The sequence below is a fragment of the Alternaria atra genome, assembly GCF_907166805.1.
Source record: "Alternaria atra isolate CS162 genome assembly, contig: 32, whole genome shotgun sequence".
Lineage (NCBI taxonomy): Eukaryota > Fungi > Ascomycota > Dothideomycetes > Pleosporales > Pleosporaceae > Alternaria > Alternaria atra.
Window position 1 is genome coordinate 1,767,313 of NW_025091331.1, and position 22,504 is coordinate 1,789,816.

The 22,504-nt window shown below is 51.5% G+C and overlaps 7 protein-coding genes across 7 annotated transcripts; 3 read left to right on the forward strand and 4 right to left on the reverse strand.

Moving 5' to 3' along the window:
* Positions 1–3,320: 3,320 nt before the first annotated feature.
* ALTATR162_LOCUS10349 (uncharacterized protein) lies at positions 3,321–5,803 on the reverse strand (the record flags this gene model as incomplete). The annotated part of the gene is made up of 3 exons (XM_043317985.1): positions 3,321–3,947; positions 3,995–5,007; positions 5,053–5,803. 3 exons carry the CDS (start codon positions 5,801–5,803, stop codon positions 3,321–3,323), a joined length of 2,391 nt encoding a protein of 796 aa, XP_043173920.1.
* Positions 5,804–7,600: 1,797 nt separating this feature from the next.
* Positions 7,601–10,434, forward strand: ALTATR162_LOCUS10350 (uncharacterized protein; the record flags this gene model as incomplete). Its single annotated transcript, XM_043317986.1, has 7 exons — positions 7,601–7,625; positions 7,678–7,742; positions 7,792–8,071; positions 8,118–8,779; positions 8,830–9,100; positions 9,148–9,228; positions 9,278–10,434. 7 exons carry the CDS (start codon positions 7,601–7,603, stop codon positions 10,432–10,434), a joined length of 2,541 nt encoding a protein of 846 aa, XP_043173921.1.
* Positions 10,435–10,577: 143 nt separating this feature from the next.
* Positions 10,578–11,747, reverse strand: ALTATR162_LOCUS10351 (uncharacterized protein; the record flags this gene model as incomplete). Its single annotated transcript, XM_043317987.1, has 3 exons — positions 10,578–11,336; positions 11,398–11,526; positions 11,577–11,747. The coding sequence occupies 3 exons, from the start codon at positions 11,745–11,747 to the stop codon at positions 10,578–10,580; spliced, it is 1,059 nt and encodes a 352-aa protein (XP_043173922.1).
* Positions 11,748–12,206: 459 nt separating this feature from the next.
* On the forward strand, positions 12,207–14,664 carry ALTATR162_LOCUS10352 (uncharacterized protein; the record flags this gene model as incomplete). The annotated part of the gene is made up of 6 exons (XM_043317988.1): positions 12,207–12,582; positions 12,632–12,729; positions 12,775–13,647; positions 13,698–14,037; positions 14,087–14,315; positions 14,367–14,664. 6 exons carry the CDS (start codon positions 12,207–12,209, stop codon positions 14,662–14,664), a joined length of 2,214 nt encoding a protein of 737 aa, XP_043173923.1.
* A 480-nt stretch (positions 14,665–15,144) lies between these two features.
* Positions 15,145–17,054, reverse strand: ALTATR162_LOCUS10353 (uncharacterized protein; the record flags this gene model as incomplete). Its single annotated transcript, XM_043317989.1, has 6 exons — positions 15,145–16,042; positions 16,096–16,383; positions 16,443–16,513; positions 16,566–16,600; positions 16,652–16,757; positions 16,809–17,054. 6 exons carry the CDS (start codon positions 17,052–17,054, stop codon positions 15,145–15,147), a joined length of 1,644 nt encoding a protein of 547 aa, XP_043173924.1.
* A 1,445-nt stretch (positions 17,055–18,499) lies between these two features.
* ALTATR162_LOCUS10354 (uncharacterized protein) lies at positions 18,500–19,680 on the forward strand (the record flags this gene model as incomplete). Its single annotated transcript, XM_043317990.1, has 3 exons — positions 18,500–18,719; positions 18,772–19,092; positions 19,145–19,680. The coding sequence occupies 3 exons, from the start codon at positions 18,500–18,502 to the stop codon at positions 19,678–19,680; spliced, it is 1,077 nt and encodes a 358-aa protein (XP_043173925.1).
* Positions 19,681–20,241: 561 nt separating this feature from the next.
* On the reverse strand, positions 20,242–22,080 carry ALTATR162_LOCUS10355 (uncharacterized protein; the record flags this gene model as incomplete). Its single annotated transcript, XM_043317991.1, has 1 exon — positions 20,242–22,080. One exon carries the CDS (start codon positions 22,078–22,080, stop codon positions 20,242–20,244), a length of 1,839 nt encoding a protein of 612 aa, XP_043173926.1.
* Positions 22,081–22,504: the final 424 nt, after the last annotated feature.

Consider the following 22,504-nt stretch of genomic DNA (forward strand, 5'->3'; position numbering starts at 1 on the left):
TTTTGATGGCGCCTGTCTCTGTATGTATTCTTGTATCCGTCTCACTATGCCTCGAGCGTATACGAAGCTTATGTGCGGAGGCGCGTTGTTTGGTTGAGGTAGTTGGAGAAGGGTCTCGCGGGCAAGAGGTGGTTATGTAGGGAGGACTTTGGCACCGGGGCCGCGCTGTCGAGAGAATCGGCCAAAGGAAGAGAAAGATGGTAGCGAGACCGAATGCATATATATGGGGATCCGCCCAGACGCCGGTCCAACGCAGCCCTGGATGGCGAATGATGGTGATGGTGATGGTTGTTTAGTGGGGCCGTGGAGAGAGAGTGCTCCGCCGTTACTGTCGCGCGCCTTCTGGAGTGGCTAGTTAGTGAATGTTATGGGAGAAACAAGAAAACCCAAGCCGAATGCTTACGAGGTCTAAGTGCCGCTCGGCAGCCTCATCCGAAAGCTTGGATGATGCGCGCAGCAGTCGGGTATCAATCACAGTTGAGCACTCAATGGTCGTGCGCAGGTTGGAAAAACAAAGGCGCGTTTCTGATTAAGCCACTCCAATTGCTAGGGCGAAGCGTCGTCGTCGTCGTCGTCGTCGTCGTCGTCGTCGAAACTCTTCAGCTCGACGGGAAAACGAGCGGAAGAACCAGAGATTAGAATGTGATTATCTCTCTTCCATACTAAAGTTCTTGGTACTTGGCGATGACGTTGGTTGGCTCCGGGGTGGAATAGAGATGGCCTAATCGGACGCCACCGATGCGACAGCCACACACCGTTCACGCGATCTCGGGTGCCGAAACTTGGCCGACAAAACTGCCGCTATGTGGACAAGTGTTGTAGCCGTCAATCCAACGAAAACCGTTGAGAAACAGTCGAGATCGCAGCATCTTCTGTCAAAGTAACGGCTGGGGGCGGAGCACAGTTCGCTCCGATAGGCCACGCTACGAGCCGCCCCAGCCTTGGAACTGCTGTGCCCAAGCCTTGAACACGTTCGCTTCCGCTTTCGGTGGACAGCCTCTTCACCCTATACATCGTGGTTCTCGGAGGGATGCCACATGACAGAGGCTTCTGCACGTTGCTCGTCACATGATGGTGCTATATGCAGGGTGCTGCATCGTCTCTGCAGGAAGGCCGATCCACGGACTTCAGTCAGCAAACCTCAATCAACTGTGGTTGGCTCGATAGCACGACTCAGGGAGCTTTGGACGTTGAAAGGCCACTGACTATCGCTAAATCGTTGTCCGGTGAAGACACATGGGCCGTCACAAATAGCCGCTATGCAGAGATTTTCCAGCAGGGAGCTCATGAGCACTGCAGCCGCTATAGGCGGTGTAAATCAATATCAAGATGAGTGAAAGGTTGAAAGCTGGGGCGGACGCGATTTTTGTGCATGCTGCATGGCTGTGGAGTACAGCTGAGAGACAACAACGTCGTCGAATCTCTCCGCAAGCGGATACTCCAAGATTCGAGGGTAAATGTCCGTACAGGGCCCGAATGCGAAGAAAATGAGGGCGATAGAAGATGCTTGGAAGCCGCGCATTCGGAACACCACGCACCCCAGGAACAACCTTCTTAACTACGATGCAACAACCTAGCGAATCGCCAAAGATGCCTTCGCAGCAACAATCCGTTCGCGTGAATTGCAGTACGTCCAAATATGCTTTGTTAACTGACACGCGCAAGGCCCAAGTCAATTTCGCAGTAGTTCTCACCACTGTGCCTCTATCCAGTTTTCTTTTCCATATGCACATGTCCAAGCTCAGTAACTGAATATGGCAAGAACATCAGTTTCGACGTCATAATAGTACTCGACCTGGAAGTCCTGAACTACTCCGCATGAAACAATCCCTGCCCATCAAAAACCTGTCAAGATCTGGAAAAAAAAAAGGTCCGATAGCCGCGTCTCACCATCGCAAGCTGTTTGTCCACGCGATGGTCGCCGGGAACGCCAACTCATGATCCCGTCTACACTAGCAGTCGCGTTCCTGAATAAAAGAGCACGGATAAAGTATCACGTACGAATGAACCGAAATAGGGAAGCATATGAGGTGGTTGGGCAGCAATTCCACACCAAGACAAGCAACCGCCCAGAAGAATTTGCCCGTTGAACACAGTCGGGCGAGCAGGTATTGCGGGTACTGGACCATGAGCGAAATCCACGCGGCATATGCCTGTTACGTAGCAAACTCAACAACCTAGGCCAAGAACTCGTAGAGTCAGTCGATCAATTCAGGCATTCATTTACTTCTACCCTTATACAGTCCAAGACTTCTGAGCCCTAACAACACAACAACAACAATCACAGCAATACCCGCGTCTAAATGTACCGAGATAATTTTCCCTAACCTCTGCTCCACAATCTCCACATACGTCACTCGAGCAACCGGGCCAATTAAGACCGCCGTTACATGTAGCGCACAAGGTCAGCCTGAGACAGAGAAGGAGAAGGTAGGACCTGGTTGTTCGTATCTGTAGACTACGGTATGCCTAGTACGATGTAGAGGGCTGACCTTGTCACAAGGACGGTAAGACGTGGCCCGTGTTGAATGGTTAGACGTCAAAGCTTGATTAGAGATCGTTGACGGGGTTTGTGCGGGCGCTTAGTACGAACATTATGGTTAAAGGATGGTTGGTGTTGGGGGAGTGTGATATGGTGCTTATGCGTTGATGGACATGTTTGGGTAGATAGTTACACGAATTGCCTTGAGATTGGGAGAAATGGGCCGTTGGGCTGTGGGAATGAAGGTGCGTGAGATCCGTAGGTTCGCATCGCATTGCGTCAAAGGTAACTATGCTATTTGCTCATGATACCAAACAGTCATGTTCCAGTTTCTCTAAACGTCATGTCTCGCAACCTGTTGCCTTGAAGTCTTTACATCTGTCACACTAAAGATGATGGCCCGGATTCTAAGCATGGGTATGACCAATGTGAACAGATATGTACGTTCGTAGTATTCACAACCCATATGGTCGACTAGATACGATAATTACGGCAAGCGAAAGCGCGGGCTCCTGTAAACCTAGGACCACCCATCTAACATCAAGTCGCTCCTATGAAACAACCAAGCGCCAGTTCAGCGAAGGAACATCCCAGCGAACCCTGTACCCAAACATGCGAGAATGCCGAAAGGCGAACAATGCGAGAATAAAAAATATCGCTGCAGGTTTTCCTCATGCTCCGTGTTTCCATGGTAAAAAACCGTATGTTCTTCAGACGATAAATGCACAGACCGCCTAAGAGCGAAAAGGGAGACGTCGTAAATGTAAGTAAAAATGTATATGCATGAACATAAAAGAAAGCGTAACGCATGACGTCATGAGAGCATTCTAATACTCAATCAATGGCCAACGGGCAGCCAGGTTCTGCGCTCCTCCATACTTCTGTTGGTGCGACCTCCTGGCGTCAGGGGTATCTCGACGCGCGCTCGATCGTTGCGCTCCGGGTCACTGTCCGAGTCGTATGCGTCAGACAAGCGGGAGAAGTAGTCGGCTAACCCACTCGTGGGCGATGCAATAGTTTCGTAAAGAGGAGGTGGCGTCTCCACGGGAGGTGGTGGTTCTATTTCTGAGAATGCAGGTGGATTGAACGAGGGTACGCGCATAAGATGAATAGGTCGTTGTACTGTAGAATCATTGGGCCCGCCAATATGTGCTGCTTGCGGACGAGTAAGCGTTGGTGTTGGTGTTGGTATCACTGCGTCCGAGTTGCCTCTTGAGCGGCCTATTGAACTTAGAGTTGGGACGAAGCTGGTTGGAGAATTGCGCCGCGCTGGTGCATTTGGGCATCCGCACTCGGGCACGCGCGTGCCGCTCAGAGCAGGTTCAGGCGATGAGTATGCTGGCAGCGCTGTGTTCGCTTGTGTAGCTTGACACGAGAGAATGTGGAAAGGAGAGTCAATCGAGATCTCAAAGTGTCTTCTCTTGGACGGATCAGTGGCGTCCGGTTTCGAAAGGCGCATGACAAGCTAATAAACTGTTAGTGTGTGACACTGAAACCGAAGTTTAAACTTACCTTGATCCAATGGTGTACCTGAATGTTCTGGTACGTAGTGTCGAAGTGTAGCTTTGATGACTTGTCTTTCTCCTTGAGGTTGTGGCAGCTTGGTAGCTGTACGTTGAACTCCATCTCGGTAGGACCGATGTTTGCATCGCCTCCAAGATCACCTAAGAGATTCGTGGGGTCTTGCACCGGCACATCCTCGCCTCGGGAAGCAGCCGCTCGCTGGTCGTATGGAACACCACCTCCAGAAACGATCCGCATTGTGCTACCAGGGAAGGTACTGGTTGGTGGCCCATCTGCGCGTTTCTCGAATAACTGGACCTTGCGGACAGGCTCCATTCGATGCACTCGCTTGTTGTTGCAGAAATATTCGACATTCTCGGTGACGAATACTTTGATGCGATGACATTGGACCTTGGCGAGCGGGGTCAGCTTGAAAGCAATGGGAACCTGTGCACCTAGTGGGAAGGATTTGCCAGAGATGACGATGTCGTAGTGTAACTGGTCTTCCCAGCTCCGGCTGATCGCGATAGGCTCAACCTGCTCCAGTGACCCCTCTGATGGTGCACGAATTAGGGTAACTTCCTTTGTTCCGACGAGATTTGTACGGAAGGCGCCAGCGCGTTCGACAGTAGCTTCCAGCTCATACTTGACAGAACCAAGGTCGACATCGATGGTCTCGGGAAGGTGGCTATCCAGTGGTAACTCGAAGTTGTACATGTACTCTCCCGGGTTGAAGGTCCTGTAACCCTTTTGTGCTACCGAAGGACCGCCTCCAGGGGTGTCGCCCTTACCGAAGCTTCGCGATTGGTTGACTTGTAACGATAGTCGTTTTGCCTCTTTTGTTGTTAGATTTAACGAAGAGTTGTTCGGCGATCCAGTCAATCCACCAGAGCCCTTGTAGAGCTCGACGTGATCTGCGCCAGTGCCGTTTTCGGCATTGGGAAATTGAGAGTTGAAGAATGGCCAGGTGTGGCTCATCAGAGTGTCTACCTCTTCAAACTCGACTTTCTTGGGAGGAATACCTAACGATGGTTAGCTTTGAAAGGCGGTTTTGCTCACGAACGTACCTTCTGGCCACTTGGTCGTCGCTCTGCCTCTGAATTTGAGTGTCACAGCCTTCAATTTCGAGGGCTTGGTAATCTTCAAGCATAATGTTCCACGAAGCATCGCAGTGCTTCGCTCCGCATGCTCAGCTTGCTCGAAGCCCCGTAGAAACAAGACTGGTTCTGTGAGTTGGACATTGACGCTGACACCACCACCTGAAGCTACCGGCTTCTCCTCTGGCACACTCTTTACATTGGTAATAATGCTTTTTGCAGATGCGCGGCCGGAGGACCAATGTGACTCGGCGACTGATGGTCTCGGCATGCCTGGTGCAGCCAGGGCGCCTCCAATTGCGCCTACGGCGCCACTGCCAGAGTTCCTCGTGAGCGACCTCATGGTGGCGGTCTGCGAACCTGGAACGGATGCAACCGAGTTGCGATTGCTGCTGGTGGTGCTTGTCGACGATCGAGGGGTGGGAATGTCTGTGGTTTCGGTGTTGGAAGAAAAGTGAGTGTCGATAAACGACCGTAGGAAACGTTTGGCGCTGTCGCGTGGGACCGCCAGCTTTTCTGTAAAGTACGACTTGCTAGTCGTTTGCCGCCTCTGGACACGAAGTAGGGTCGGATCAGGACCGACGTGTGCGATGTGAATGCGGTGCGGTCTGCGATTGCGACCTGCAAAGATGCCGCGGTAAGTTCGCGGGGGACAGTCCAAGTGGTCGGGGAGGTATCGTAATCGGCCACGTTCAGAGTAAACTGTGTGGTACTCTGGCATAGCGACGATGCGTTAGTGACTTGAAGTGCAGGCCGAGGAAATGATCAAGGTGTTTTGGGAAGGCATGCAGCGCGCAGAGTCTTATACAGAGTATAATTGTAGAGGCAGAGAACGATTTGGCTTGTGCAACTCCTCAGAGTCATGAGAGGGGTACAAAGGCTTCTTGGACCAGGTAACCCAACCAGGTTCCTGTGGATGCTTTGGGAAGGGAGGTTGAGGTTGGGCGCTACGAGACAAAGGGCCCGAACGCGGTGAAGGGGGAGATGAGACAAGGACTCACAGTGCGAGACAGGGTATCAAGATGTTTGGTGAGGCTACCTAGTTAATGATGTGTAAATGTGATCAGCACGACAGGCCACTATAGTGTTGTGGAGCGGTGAGGTCGCCGATGCGTCGGAAGCGTGCGGGAATACCCTGGATGCGAGGGACTGCGCTGGCGACGAGAGGAGGTATTTTGTCAGGACAACAACGGCGAGTAACAGGGACTCGCGGGTGTTTTGAAGTGAGTTGCAGCTAGACAGCTTGCAAGCATGTTACGAGGGCGCGAGCATGTCAGACTAAGCCAGTGCAGGGACGGCGAAAGTGTACCAGCGTCGAGTGCAGGGAACAAGACGGATGACGCGGAGGGTGTGCAGTGCTGCTGGTCGGCGGGGTCGCAGCAGCTGGGATGGTGGATTGGAGAGATTGCTTAGTAGAATTGTTCAAGTGGAGAAGCCAGCGGTGCCAGATGGGGTAACGAGATGTTCATGAGGACGTCAAGCAAGTGCAGGCAGCGCACCAGGCGAGTATTCCCGCAGCGGGTATATGAAGTGCTAGCTACTAAGAGCGCTATGGGAGCGTAGCTTGCGCGGACGGAGGCTCGGATGCATTACATCATCTTGAGCACCAAAAGTCTGCAAGACTCGATGCAGGGGTCGGATCTCAATGGACATCTACTAAGACTTGCTTCTAGACCCGTTGGCGGATAGCGACCGACTACGGCAGACCCGGCACGGTGCTCTGATCGACGACGACATGGCATGCTTCATCCAACGACTAAGCCCGCACGGATGCCAAAGCCTGCGACGCCTCGACAGGGACGCTGATTACATCTACTATAGTATGTAGGCGAGCACGCGCTCGTGGAGAGTGACGGGGTCGCTTAGACTCCAAGCTCCCATAGCCACGCTGTCCCTGGGCAACGCGCAATCTCTCAAGACCGACCAAGCCATCGATGCCCTCTGGCTGTGCATGGACGGAGAGTTCCTGTTCCTTGATTTTTCAATATTTGCACAGTTGATAGATCATGCTCGGGCATCCTGCGGCATAGCGCGACTGTAACCACACAAACAGGGCGTCAGCGCGTTGCATCCCACGATCGCCGAAAAGAAAACCGCAGGCCCAATCACGTAGTGATCATCGCCTGGGGTTCTGAATCTGGAGTTACAGCAATCGTGAGTGGGTGGATCGGCGCAGAGAACAGGGCGGGCTGCCAACTCAGCCGCCCCCAAGCTCAAGTTCAGGAACGAAGCAGTCGTCATTCTGGCTGCGGTGGGTACCCGGCAGTGGAGGAAAAAGCTTTTTTTCGTGGCATGTGGCGAGGTTCGGATCATCTGGGGGAGTTCCAAAGTGGGAAGCAAGGCGGAAGGAGTAGCGAGATCTCGCCGAGATAAAGGTCGTAGGGCTTCCACCGCCAGTAGCACGTGACTGCGTTGGCTTCCCCGCAACGCGTGCGTGCAAGTCGAGGCTTAGCTCAGACGCGCTTTCTTCGGCGTTAAGCACACGACACTGCGACTTTTGCATGTGCCCACCAGTGCCATGGATGCAAATGATGGCGGCTACGGTATGCGCGATAGCATTACCATAGATGCAATGTACTTACTTACACAATGCAGGGACAGCCCAATTGCCCCTGGCTGGTGCCATCCTATGTTGCACCTCTATCGCCCCCGAGCAGCGCGTATGTCTACTAACATGCTCACATACGGCTCTATCTAATGACCACGTAGGCGAAACTCGCAGCTATTGGCGCGCAGATGGGCGCGACCATCAAGCTCGACCTCACTTCGGACGTAACCCACCTCATTGTTGGTAGCACCGACAGCGCCAAATACCGCTATGTCGCCAAGTCCCGCGACGATGTCAAGGTCCTCTCACCAGAATGGCTCGAGGCGTTGAGGGAGGTATGGATGGCGGGCGATGACAACTTGGACATGGCCGCGCTGGAAAAGGAGTACCGCATGCCTACCCTCGCCGGGCTGAAGATATGCCTCACAGGCTTCGACAACCGTATGTCGCCACATCTCCACGCATGGGACGATACTGACCAATGTAGCTGAGCAACGAAAGAGCATACAGGAGAATGTAGACGCCAACGGAGCCGAGTACCACGGCGATCTCACCAAATCCGTCACCCACCTCATCGCAGCGGCGCCATCGGGCAAGAAGTACGAGCACGCCCTGAACTGGAGGATGAAGATTGTATCGCTGGAATGGCTCCATCAGAGTCTGGAGAGGGGCATGGTGCTGGACGAGACCCTATACAACCCCACCGTGCCCGTTGAAGAGCGAGGGATAGGTGCTTGGGATCGCAAACTGCCCGCCTCGCCCGCTCCGGGCAAGCGTACACGAGAGGCAGAGCCAAGTCAGGCTCTGAATCCTTTTCGAAGGAAGTTACGTCGCTCGGCGAGCACCAAGGTCGGCAGCCAAAGTGATGCCTTCTGGGCAGGTATCACAGCACCGAGTTTCGAACGACAGCTAGAGGAAGATGAGTGGACAGAGGACATTGTTACTAAGCCAGATAGTACGCGCACAAGCACTCGTACACATACTCCAGCGGCGTCCATCCATGAGAACGACAGGCTTACTGAAGCGCAACTTGATGACCATGCAGACAGTCATGAACAATCTTTGCCACCACAATCTCACGACGCGTCCCAACATGATGGCATTTTTGAGGGTCGCATCGTATGCACACATGGCTTTGATGCAGAGAAGGTTTGTCATTCTCCACTTAACATTCTAGACCTTGCTGACGTCCCCACTAGACCAACATATTGCGGCAGCACCTGGAGAGCAATGGCGCGCACGTAATGCGAGCGACCGATCTCAACAATGCCTCCCCCAAAGATCTACGGCGAGGCTACTTCGTAATACCACATGACGTTGAGGTCGATGTGTCGGCCCTTCCGGAGTGTGCCGGTTCACACCTCAGTCTGGTCACTAATTGGTGGGTCGAGCGCTGCCTCTACGGAAAACATCTAGTAGACCCCGCGAGTGATGTATTGAGTCGACCATTCGAAAAGCTTAGCATTAGTGGTAAGTTCGCGCATCACCGTTGTTTTATTGGTTGCTGATGTAGCCAGGGTTCTCTGCGCTGACCATCAACTCTACGGGCTTTTCCGGCATCGAGCTGCTGCATGTGACAAAAGTTGTCACGCTTATGGGTACGGCACCTGCTCCGCATCCATTGAAATGGTCTGACAATCTTGACAGGCGCCTCGTACGATGAACAGCTATCTGCAAAGACCTCGGTTGTGATCTGCAACCCTCCTACCGTAAACACCCCGAAACTCAAATTCGCTACGGACAAGCGGATACCCGCAGTTCACACGAGATGGCTTTGGGACTGTCTGCGTAGTGGTCGGCTGCAATCGTATACCGAGTATCAGTTGAACAATCCAGCACTACCCCAGCCACAAAGAGCAAAGCAGAGACCTCAGCTCCAAGATAGCGCGCCCGTTACGCCGTTTTCTGAAGAGGAAAGCCTAGAGCTGCGTCAGAAGAAGCAACAGCTCACCAAGATCGTGACGAAGCCCCAATGCCAACAACGGCCGCAACGGCCTGGTGCTCTTGCTCTCGCTCAATCAGCAGATGCCACACCTGCATCAACGACAGACTCAGTGACTGACCCTAACGATAATGCTAACCGTACAACCTACGATGATGAAGAATCTATCATACATGGGTTAGACGGTGCAGGATCATACCCCCTCCAGGAAACCAGCGCCAATTTCCCGCGCCGCCCATCAACATCTTCAAATGCATCAAAATCGTTTTCACGACCCCGGAGCTCATCCGCAGAGTCCCTCATAGCTCCCGCACCCTGCAAGTCAAAGCTCGGTCAGAGCAACACTGCCCTAGATTGCGCGGTTCCTGATCCGAAACCCGACTCGGTGATTCCGGCAGATACCGAACCGCCGGCTCTACAGGAAGCACCAAAAGCAAAAGAGTCAATAAAGGGACTAGGGTCAATAAAGGAACCAGAAGAAGAAAAGGATTACTCGTCAATATTAGCTCAGCTTCGCGCGAACCGCAAAGCTGCGCCAACGTCAGTTGATCAAGCACCCGGTAAGCTCCGTCAAAGACGGCAATTAGGTCGTGCCACGTCTACGCGGTCGAACGCGTCGGCCGGCGATAGCTCGGGGAATCTACTGGCTGAGGAAGAGCATGAGAATACAGTGCTTGTAGAAGAGTATCAGCCTAGTCAGGAACTGGGTTGGGACTCTCCGGGTGCGGCGAAGGCGAGGGAACAGATGATCAGGAAGTTGGGTGGGACTGTACAAGACAAGAGCGTGGTGGTCGAAGGTATCGGGGTTGTCAAGGATGTAGGAGGTACGACGGGGAGGGCGGGCAGAAAGCGGAGAGGATGAAGACTTTCTGCTGTATATCTATGTGCGAGGATTTGTTTTTGATTCTCTGCATGGCACGGCGCAAAGCATAGCGAGGTGTTCTTGGTTAAACAAAGGGCATGACGTGGCGTTCGTAATGCCAACTTGAATTTAATAGAAGCTTGTCATATCCCATATGTTACCTTCAACCTCCTCTCCAAATGCCCCTTGGCAGTAATCACCTCCTCACCCATCCCATCTTCCCTCAACCCAAGTCTCTTCCTCTGACTCCTCAACTCTTCTTCCCCTTGATTACCAAACCGCTCAATCACCGGACTAGGCACAGTATCCAACCTTGCCTCATCCAGCGGATGACAAAAATACGCCATACTATACCTCTCCTGTCCACCATCAAAGGTAACACGATGAACAGTAGATTTCAACATTCCATTCGTCCAATAACACAGCAAATCACCTATGTTGACGAGGATGGGAGGATGACTATTGGTAGACGTAAGTGTGGAAGACGATGTTGAGGGATCCACAGGCACGGCTTTCCAGCCCGACGGCGTAGATAGTTCGAGACCGGGTTGACCTGGCAATCGGAAGAGCAGGGTAAGACTACCATAGTCCGAGTGTGCGCCTGCGCGGATACTGGTTTCGCCTTGTTTGGTTTCTTTTCCTTGGGATAGGGTAGATGGATAGTAAAGCATGCGGAAGATGGTGCCGGATGGGCCGAGGGATTGGTCGTGTCGGGTGCTGAAGTAGTCCGAGTCGGGAATTTGGAGGGCGATGTTGAGTAGGGAGAGGATGTTCATGCAGAGAGTGTGGCACGATGATTGGAAACGGGATATCAATCTGGAGGATTCTTGGAGAGGTGATGGTAGGGGTTGGAGGGTTGGGTTCGGGGGTCCGATGTTGAAAGCCTCTTTTGGATCGCCTTGCTGTTGTTACTTGTATCAAAAACGTGGCTCGCTGCATTGGGTGGCTTGGTGGAAAGTTTACCTTTTGGCCTTCTGGGTCTAGTGATTCGCCTTGCATTTGAACCCAGCCGCGGTTTATGCCACCTGCCTTATCGGAGTGGATTGCGTATTCAGACTTCTGCTCTTTGGGGGCGGCAAAAAACCCTTTCGACTGTTTTATTTAATGGTACTGTCTCGTTCAGGGCGTCAGGCATTACATACCAACTTGAACATGTCGTCGATGTCTTGGGGTGGGATGGTCACGCCATCATTCTTGATGTAGAGAAAGCCATGTGTAGAAGCTGCGTCGAGCACCTGCTGAGCGATTTCCTCCGATGGCTTGGAGATGTCGATCACTGGTATGGCGTCTTGACTCTTTTCTGGAGCAGACATGTTGAATGAGTGTGAAAGTTAGGTGTGAGAGCTTGGAGATAAGATAGATGAGGGGCAGCTGAGACGCAATCTGGACACTAAGAGAGTTACAGAGGGAACAGAATCAGATACTGTATGAGTATAGGCGTAGACTACTTGGACCGCAAGCGCCTTACCCGTTCCTCGATTATCTACCCGGCATAATTCCGTCTGTTCGTATGCCCTAATGGCTGTACCTGAGCTAGCGCCCGGCTGATCAGGGATTCGGTAGTCGCCAAGGCGTGGAGCTGCGTCGTAGCTTCCAATTTACTCCCCCAAACCCCCGCAACCACATCTACAAGTTTGTTACACGTCGTCGCTACAGTATTCACGACAGACGACTCTCATAGTATTACTTTGAGGTTCAATTCGGGTTTTATTCGCTCATTATCGCCCTCATTACTATAGGTTCTACCACCAATTCCACACGCGACTGGCACGATGATCCGCGACTTCGTGCAATGGACGGCCGCATTCGGCGAGACGGGCGAGCTTGAACAGTTACGCAGCTGTCGCGTAGGCATCGAGGCCGCTGAATATCTCAACCAGCGTATCCTCAACCACCCTCGCGCGAAAGAACCACTTGTCCCCGCACTAGGAGGCCTCCCGCTGGCCCTGACACAGCACATCGAGGACGACCTAGCCCACTTCCGCAGTTTCGACATCGAGCCGTACTTCGTCTTCAGCGGGCTCGACATCACAAAACAGGAAGACCCTTTCAGGCAGAAGACGGAAGAAGCAGCCGTGAACATCAATGCGTGGACTTTGTACGACAGCCACGAGGCGGAAGCTTCAGTCGCTAAATTCGGGCAATCGAGTACGGCAACCGCTGTGAGGGGACTGTATACTATACTGACTCCTTTCAGCATACGTTACCCCCGAAGACCTCTTCCGCGCGCTACAGTCTACCCTGACCGAACAGCATATTCGCTGGACAGTTGCACCATATAGCGCATGGGCTCAGGTGAGCAGATCTGGCTACCTACCAGCGGTGGCTAACGTTATGTAGTTGGCGTACCTCGAGAAACACGAATACGTTCACGCCATTGCCGGATCGTCAGATATCCTTATGTTCGAATGCGCCAAAATCATAACATCTTGGGACTTCGAGTCGCGACAGTTCAGCTTCATCCGCCGAGAGAAATGCGTAGCCGACCTTTCCAAGTTTGTTGGCGCACCAAACATCTCAGACGACATCTTCCTGGACACCTGCATACTCGCCGGCACACCGTTCCTCCCAACCCACCCCATCCTCGATGCGCCTAACAGGGCCGAGCTGATCAAGCCGTACAGTGCCATCAAGACCATCATGAGCAACGGCCAGTCTGGATACTCGGTAGTTGTCAACAACAACGACGTTCCACCCGCAGGAAAGGAATATGTTACGCGATATCAAAAAGCACGCCTGGCCGTGAAGAACCACCCTGTCTACACAGAGGAAGGAAAGGTCGAGCCCCAAAACTCCGGGTCCATGCCCAACGACGCGGGTCAATACTTGGGTCAGAGACTTCCAGATGAGATCCTCCACTACATGTCGAAAGGTCTCATCAACCCACGTATCCTTCAGTGGCGCACTACCTGTCAAGTTTTCGAAGTCCCCCCCATGGATGGTGGCAATTCTCCAGAGTACAAGGAACTCGTCAGCTCTAAGCTCATTCCGCTGCGAACACCAGTCGTCAATCTTCTGTCTAGCTCTTTGCATAATTGGTACCGACATCAAGCTCTCCACCAGACACATTGGTATTCGCCTGTAGAACCTAATGGGAAACGGGCGTCCACGACCATCCCTGTCGAGAAGCCATCAGAAGCACAGGCTCCTTTGATCGTTGACACCTGGAACGTGAAGGAAGCTACATTCAAGGATGTTATCGCACAGTACAAGGTCAGCAGAGCCGCAATTCAGTCATTGGGTAGTACTAACTCTCGCAACAGGATTGCGGAACTCTTGGTGCAGCCATCCTGTCACTACAAAATACTGACTTCGTTACCAAATCAGTTGCTAAGAGAGACCCTAAGAGTCCCCTTTCGTCCACTTCCGAGATATTGTACAACTCAATATGGCGATTCCTTGCTCTACGAGAGTACGTTGATACGAAGACTCATAATTTGACACCTTGGGGTAAAGTCCTTGTCTCCGTCATAGAAGGCCTGAAGGGGACGCAAGAGCACGAAGAAGCCGCGGTGATTGCGGTCGAGCTGATACGGATGGGTCTCTTGACCTCCGATATTGACATGTTCTCTGCGTATAATGGCGCACCGATGCGTGGTAGCAGTAAGTAAAACGGGCCTAGCCGAATTTTGCATAACTGACAGCTGCACAGCGAAAGATAAGAACTCGAACATGCTAGTGTCTCGCGTTGCTGGCCTAGGAATCCTTCACCACCGCCCGATTGGTTTCACCGGCCCTCTTAGTCAGCACTTGCTCGGTTACAACTCCATCATCAACGTCGTTCGCCAGGCGCTTCGGGATCTTATCGAGGTAGCAGCCACACAGATGTTCTGTACTGGCTGCTGCAATCGGAACGCTGATATACCGGTCATTGCAATGAAGTTAGTAGCCTTAATTACCCCCTCACTGCCTGTTATACTGACATTTCCAAGACTGCCCTTCCTCCTCCCTAACAACTGTGCGCTCAGTATAGCTGTCAAGTCATACCTCGATGAACTTCTCAGCAACGATGCCGATCCAACTGCCCCAGAAACCAAAGGACGTGTCGTTGAGACCGCATCATCACGTTACTTCCCGCAATCGCTTAACCTCCCTGGTGATCTGAAGTCAGCGTTCTCACTGTGGGACGCCATATGCGCTGGCGTCAAGTCTTCAAACAACTCTACTATACCAGAAGCGACCAAGCAGCTATGGATCGAGACAGACAACTGGCTCGCTGAACGGCGGTAGAACCGCCAACTCCACCCCCATATGAGCCTGACAATGGCAAGACATGCTTTTGAATCGAGACATTACATCACGAGGGCGCAAGAGAATCGGTTACTCGCCGTCACGGGTGCCTTGAGAGGTATGGAGTCATGGTACGCCGCATACGAAGACAAGGGGGACGATATGCGTACTGTTGGTAAGCTCCTCAAAGCAGTTGATAAGTTGATGGACCGCCATCATGGGAGACGGAGATGCCGTGTCCATAGGCGTAGTCTGTGATATCGTAGAAATTACCATACTCAAGCTCCACCGTATCCTTCAAGCCCAAGTCTTGCTCCAGGAACAGGGATGGTTTGCTGACGCTACACACTAACAGAGTCGTGTTTATCAAGTCGTATCCCATGGCGATGGAGGCAAAAGATATCGATGGGCTACAAACTTACATTTACACTAGTCTACAACACAGATGTGGACCAATGATCTCCATCGCTACCTTCCTCATCAATGCGCAAACCTGAAATCTAACCTCTTCATCCCCTCGTCCTTGGTGCTGATAACATAGTCCTCTTGCTCCTCCTTCGTCATAGCATTCCACTGTCCTTCTCTCACTTTGTTCCTCCAAATATAAAACGCCTTGACAGCGTAAAACAGGAAAATATTGTACACACAGATACCAAGCAGTATCTTATTTCCCCTCCGATATAGCGGTTGATCGTCATCGCGATAGATGTTGGAAGCAACAATATTGCCCGACTGCACGAACATGTTGTAAAACGCGGCCGAGACAGCACGCGTACGAACAGAGTTTGAGTTCTTCGCGTTCCAGCTTACGAGGATAGCATGGCAGTAAGGGTAGGAAAGCAGACCGGTAAGGATCGCATATCGGATCCAGGGGTTCGCACTTGCCGGCAGGACAACGAGGGCGAGGAGCCAGGGGAAGATCCATATGTTTGATAAACTGGCTATCATAGATCGCTCTTTAAACTTCTCGGATAGCCAGGTAATAACCAGCAGTTGAATCGCGTAGAGGAATTGGCTGGGTATGGCGAGTAAGTTGGCTTCGAAGACCGAGAAGCCGAGTTGGCGAAGGATGTAGGAGAGGTAGTTCTGGGGTGGGTTTGCTGGAATGTAGGTTGTTAGACCGATGAGGTAGAGGGGCCATTGCTCCCAGTCGCAGGCTGCTTTCCAGAGGAGTGAGATGCCGACTGCTTGGCGGTTGTTCATGTCGCCTTTTGAGGGGTCGTCGCGGAGGACGCGGTTCACGAGGATGCGCTCTTCGTGTTCAGTGAACCAGCCGTTCTTGCCGCGAAACCAGTGTTTAGTTTGGCAGGCACCGGGAGGCATAAGGCCGAAGGCGAAAACGCCTATAAATAGTGTCATGACGCCTTCGATCAAGAATCTGTCTGTGTTAGGACCAGTATGAGTCGAAAGAGCAATGTACATGAAACTTACAGGTATTGCCAACCACCCCAACCATTAATTCCTCGCATCTGCAGTATACCGGCTGCAAGTAGTGATCCGAGGATGTTGCAAGTACTCAGCGCAGTCCAAAACCATGCTAGCCGATATGGAAGTTCGTTCGATTTGTAAAAGTAGGTCAACCAGAGAACAATGTCTGGGATGAAGCCGCCCATTAGCAGACCGAGGATGCACCGGATGGCGAAGTAGTGGGTTTTAGTTTTCATGGCGCACTGTGCGGCGCTGACGATGGACCATAAGCAAATGATTGTTGGGATCCATCTGTCATGGCATTAGTTCTCGCAGCTTGATGAAGAGACGAGTAGGTAAGATGAGCGTACCGATCAGCACCAAACTTCTTGCTGATAAGACCACTGGGAAGCTCTGCAAATAGGAAAGATGCGAGGAAGATCTAGTCTAGAATTAACGGACGTTATGGGTACGTTATCTTGTATGGAGCTTACAGTTTGACCGTAGTTATAGTCATTGGTATTCATGCCTGCAGTTTCGTTAGTCTCCAGTATGTATCCTCGAATCTGATACTACGCACCCAAATCTTTGAGTAAGTTATCTGAGATCGCTCGATTGATATTTCTGCGGTTCAACTCCAGCGAGATGAACATAACCCATGCCCAGAGTGCTATTCGCCAGTCGAGCTACGACCAGAATGTCAGTCTTGATCCCATTTGTTAACTTCCCTTGCTCACCCTTTTGACGAGACGTTTCTCTTCTTCGGCTTCCCATGTATACGTTGGGTCGAACCGATGACGTCCTTCGTACTCTGCATTTTCGTATATTTGGCGCCAATATTGAGCTGTGGCTGGATTACTAAACGGATGGTCCTCGATTGAACCGTGATGTGGTGGTGATGCCGACTTGGAGGCATGTGACGACCCTGAGTCTGAAGCTTGAGCAATGGGTACCTGCTTTTCTACTGGTGTAGATGCAGCCATGACTACAAGTAACGGAGGGTAGCGGTATTCGTCTCGTAATTGCTGTTAATCTGGCTAAGACCGATTGGTCGCTATTGGTCTTTGAGTGTACCAGGAGAACCTTATAAGGGACCGGAGATGTTCATATCCAGGTATTGCCTGTGCAGATGATGCAACTCTGAGTGTAATTGACAACATGCGCTAAATACAGAATCCTTACCAGTTAGACAAAGCTCTGAAAGCCGAGAGTCTTGGTCTCAAAAGCCGTAGATAAGGAATGTGGTTTGTACGATAGAAATTTGATCTCCAGGATCGCATACTAGTTTACCTATCGGCAATGTGTGAATGCTCAAAGATAGACGTCGTAGGTAAGCTGGCCATCTATCCCAATGCAACCCATCTTCTCGACGTCTTGATTCGTACAATATCCTTCAATGACTACATAGATTTCCCAATCCGAGTAAAGTGCAGGCAGAGAACGCATTGACGAAAAGCCTTATGCGAAAGGTCGATCGTATGATAGAATGTATTTCGATACCGCTTTAGGACAGACGGATGTCTCAACAATCGACAGAACGGTGGTTTATCGAACGCACACCAGATAGATGCTGGCAAATTTACTCCAAAAAACACACCCTTGCCTCCATGCGCTTGGCATGAATGCGGCCAGCAGGCACGAACCGTCATCTACAAGGATTGGAATCAGTGATTTGTGAGAGAGACGCGTCTTTGATCGCCAACGAATAATGCCATGCATCGTAGCGAGGTATGTTGTGAGAATGGCGGTAATGTCGTCAGTCACTGCCGGCATCGCCCACGCATAATCTTCATTGTCAAACTTGTACATCTTGGCAGATTGCTAACTTGGTCCACGTTTGGATGCGCTTCGATTTCTGTACGTGTGGTGTTGGTGTTGAGGATCAAACGCGAAAGAGAATGAAGGGGGCTGGGAATCCACAACACTGAAGTCGCGTCTTGTCTAGACCTACGCGTTCTCGCTTCCTGCTAGATGTAAGAACGATGGTGTAGCCTCTATGAAATACTACTTCTCTTCCGTCGAAACTGCCAGATTCTTGGATACGATCGCTTGCAGCGCGTTATTTCCGGATTAATGCCATCACCAGCCATGCGACCCTGCCGAGCAGCACGCCATCGTGCCCCCACATGTCGTAGCATCAACCCCGCAACATCTCGTCCATATCACGCATCATAGAAGATAACGACTGCAGGAAGCGACTACAGCATGGTTATAGCTGTGCCGAGAGCAATTGCATCATACTATCCATGCGATGATGCTACGATGCTATCCTGCAAATCGCGAAGCTGCTGTTGATCAGGCCGTCCATGAAGATGCGCCCAGTGATAGCCAATGTGGCGAAAGAAGAGCAGGAAATAAGTGTAGCATGACCCTACCAGGGTTCGGGCTTTGGAAGTTGCTCTAGATTTGCATTTCAGTATCGTCTACCATGGCCACGAGCACATTGACTACCACTTCCACTGAAAGCAATGGCGTTACAGCACAGCCTGGATACCCACGCGAACCTCTAAAGCTAAAGGGTGCTCTAGATGCATACAAGTCTTTCGAAGTCACACCGGTCATCGGTCGCGAGTTCGTCGATGTGAATCTGAAAGAATGGTTGCGCGCGCCAAATTCTGACGATCTGATACGCGACCTTGCGATCACAAGCAAGCATCACTAGGTCTTTTCATGAGTAGCCACAGCTAACATAAAGAACAGTCTCTCAGCGCGGTGTTGTCTACTTTCGCAAACAGGACGACTTGACCGATGAGCTTCAGAAAGAGCTGGCACAACGCCTTGGCGAGCTCTCCGGTAAACCAGAAACATCCAAGTTGCATATTCATCCTGTCAGAAACGCCGGAAACCGTCTTGGAGGCAACGACAATGAGATTAGCGTCATCAGCTCAGACCTGGCGAAGCAGCTCTTCAAGGAGAGGTCACAGAGTGGCAAAAGTGGCTGGCACAGCGACATCACTTTTGAGCCAGTACCAAGCGACTATGCGATCTTGAGGATGACTCAGTTACCAAAATCTGGAGGGGGTGAGTATCGCAAGTAGTCAAATTCCCAGTGCTATGACTGAGATTTCTTTAGATACTCTTTGGGCCTCGGGGTACGACCTTTACGATCGCCTATCGAAACCATACCAGAAGTTCTTCGAATCCCTCACAGCAACATATGCACAACTAGATTTCAACCGCGCGGCCAAGGAAAACAACTTCCCCGTTTATACCGCTGCGCGAGGTGCGCCGGAAAACACTGGCGACTCTCTGACCGCTGTCCACCCCTGCGTCCGTACGAACCCAGTCACAGGATGGAAATCCCTCTACAGCGTTGGTCACCACGTCCAACGTATCAATGAATTGAGCGCAGAAGAATCAAAGCGCACTACAGATTGGTTCTTGCAGCTCATCACTGAGAACCACGACCTGCAGATCAGACATAGATGGCAGAACCCAAACGACGTGGCTATCTGGGATAACAGGAGCGTGCTGCACACAGCGACGTATGATACCGATGGCCAAGGACCGAGGAAGGGGTTTAGGGTCGTCAGCTTGGGTGAGCGACCGTATTTGGATCCGCAAAGTACGAGTAGGTTGGAAGCGTTAAGGCTGGCGGAAGAACAGTAGTGCACGATATGCGCAAGGTCTGGGTCGTCGAAAGATCATTTTAGCTTGGAAGGGGGAAGGCCAAGTATCCCTAGGCCAATCAAGATATACATGAAGAAATGCGGAGAACATCCTTTCGTAGGCTGCTACAATCACGTGCGCTCACATGTCAGCTTCTGCCTCAACCATGAAGCTGCCCACAGCTCGGGACATCCTATCGCGCAATAGTACCCAAAGGTATCTGCACTCACGTGATGTCACATGCACCTTGCTGCCTTCCTACCAAATCTCTCTAATTTCCCATCCCGACGTCTATATAAACACCCGCCTCCCTTCCTATTCCGTTTTCCATACTTACCAGTCAGGGTCGGCGAGCACATGCATTCGCACAGACCGGCTTAGATCAGCTGCATGGCACTATTGCGGGACTGGTCTTGTCTGATGGCTCCATGTGGGCGGTCTCTGGCATAATTTTTGTTGGCTTTTTCATTGGTCCTTTGCACTGTTGTGTGAAAGCTGAGGAAGGAGTGGATAATTCTGGAAGGTCGCATAAGGACTACTTGTTTGGAATTGTCGTGTCAGTCATCCCAGATTAAACTCTTTTAGTTCAGGCTCCAGCGCGTCCCAGAACTCTTTATGTACAATACCCAATCCACGTCTTTCAGCGACGTTTCCAACCCATTGGATCCACATGACATTGTAGAAAGATGCTCTCCCTTCACTCCTGAATTTCATCGGATAAAGGAGCTTTCTGTTTTTCTCAAACGACATTATCGGCCACCCACAGTGTGCCACACGCTCTGGGAGGAAGGTCTCGGCTTCGGAGATAGCGATGAGCTCACAAATGCTGCCATACGGAGGTACGTTTTCCTCAATATTGCACATCAAGGTAAGATTGCCCACCATCACCTCGCCGTTGCATAAAGCCATCATCATACGGTGTGTCTTGTCGCAAGCTACTATACACCCGAATGTCAGCTTCGCGCATGGAGCGCGGCAGTGAAGAACAGAGGCAGATGGGGCGTGTACCTGCCCCTGGGCAGGATTCATGACAGGAAGAGGAAACGAATACTTTTGCTGAGAGACAGTATTCGTAAAATAGTCGCCGTCGGGATGAGGATGTCGCCTCCAACCCGTGGGGAGTTGTCTATCGGGAAATTCTCGGAAAGCCTGGTATTCGTAAAAGCCATTGAACCCCACGTCAATCCCATCCGCTGCGTTTGCCATCCGGTACTCTGCAACAGGTTTCAGGGTCGCAATAGGAACCCAATCTGATGCGTGGTTCGTGTCACGAAAGATCTTGGCGTAAAAAGGGTACCAAGCAGACAAGCACTCTATAGATTCGTTCTTCCAGCCCATACACGACCAACTAGGTTCATCCTCACGTCTTATCACGAAATCCTGAGGTAACCAAAGCAATGCGATGTCAAAGAAGAATTTTGGCATGCCATAAAGTAGACCGTCTGGAAAAGTGGCATCCATGATCTCGGTAGCGCCTGCAAATGCTGCTCGGGCGTCTTTCTCATAGGTTAGATCCCGGGAAGAAAAATTCTCTACAAGCATTCCCCATCGCCCGAGAGATGGTATCGTAGGGATCAAAGACATCATACCCATTGGTATGCCAAGATGCGGACGCTCTGCTGGCCATTCAATATCCTCAGGAGCAAGGTTATCTTTCGTGCATCTGATTACGTGGGCGCCTTCTCGCCACTCACAGCGTCCACACATCCACGACACGGTGCTGCCGAATATGAGGAGACGACGGGAAAACAACGATTCTTGGAATGTCCAGCCTCTAGTCGCCCATTTCGAATCTTCTGGATACGCACCCCGTAGGTGGAGATAGGACTGAGGACTAGGGATCCGATTCCTCGAGGGACCTCCGACACCTCTTAGGCCGTGACCTGCATCATTGCCATCGGAAGCAACAACTGTAAAGTCGGCACTTGCGTATATGCGAGCCATAGCCCGCAACATGATCTCTATCTCTTCTGAATCTGCACCTTGAATGATGAACAAACAATCCACCCACAAATAACGTTCACCTAGGGCCTTGACTAAGTGTATGGCGTCTCGAATTGTATCAGGAAGCACTATTCCGTTTCCCTTGTTGTAGAGAGCTCCCGGCTGCAGCAAAACTTCGATATTTGATCTTTTCGTCTTGAACATAGGCACATCACCCCAGACATACGAAAGAGCAACGTAGGTAATCGGCGATGAAGTGGACAGGGTGGTAAGTGAACCACTGATCACGTCGACCAGCGTGAGATGATCGATGTGCTGCGCCAGGGCCTCTGCATAGTCGTCATTGCAGCAAGCGCCGTGTGTATTGCGACAAGCTCGGCGCCAGCTCTGAATGTTTTGGAGATCGACTTTGGGTTCGATAGGTACAGAATACCCTTTGGCGTGAGTTGAAAGCATCCCGATTGAGGACGAGGAAAATTGCGGGGCGAGAGCTGGTGGTGGACTGGACTGGGCTGGTCGCTGATTAAAGACGAATCATCCCAACTAAGATTGAAAGGTAAGCAAGAAGCCACTATGTTTCCATAAAGCAAGTTGAGCGCCGAGCGTAGATGACGTTTTCGCAATGGATGGTGACTGGCACGAGTAGTGCAGACTTTCTATGTCTCATGCAAAAGCGGGGTTCGTTGCATGGCCAGTTTGCGGCTGAACAGCGTTAAGCGTCTTTCAGGAGTATGGACATGGATGTATTGTTAGTTCGCTGTCACGAGCGGCAGCAGCCCAGCCTTGACAGAAAAAGGCACCGATAAGCATTTTGAATATCCCGTCTTGTTCGTCGGTGACATGCGTGCCTGAGCACATGATGTTTGGGGACAGTGGATGC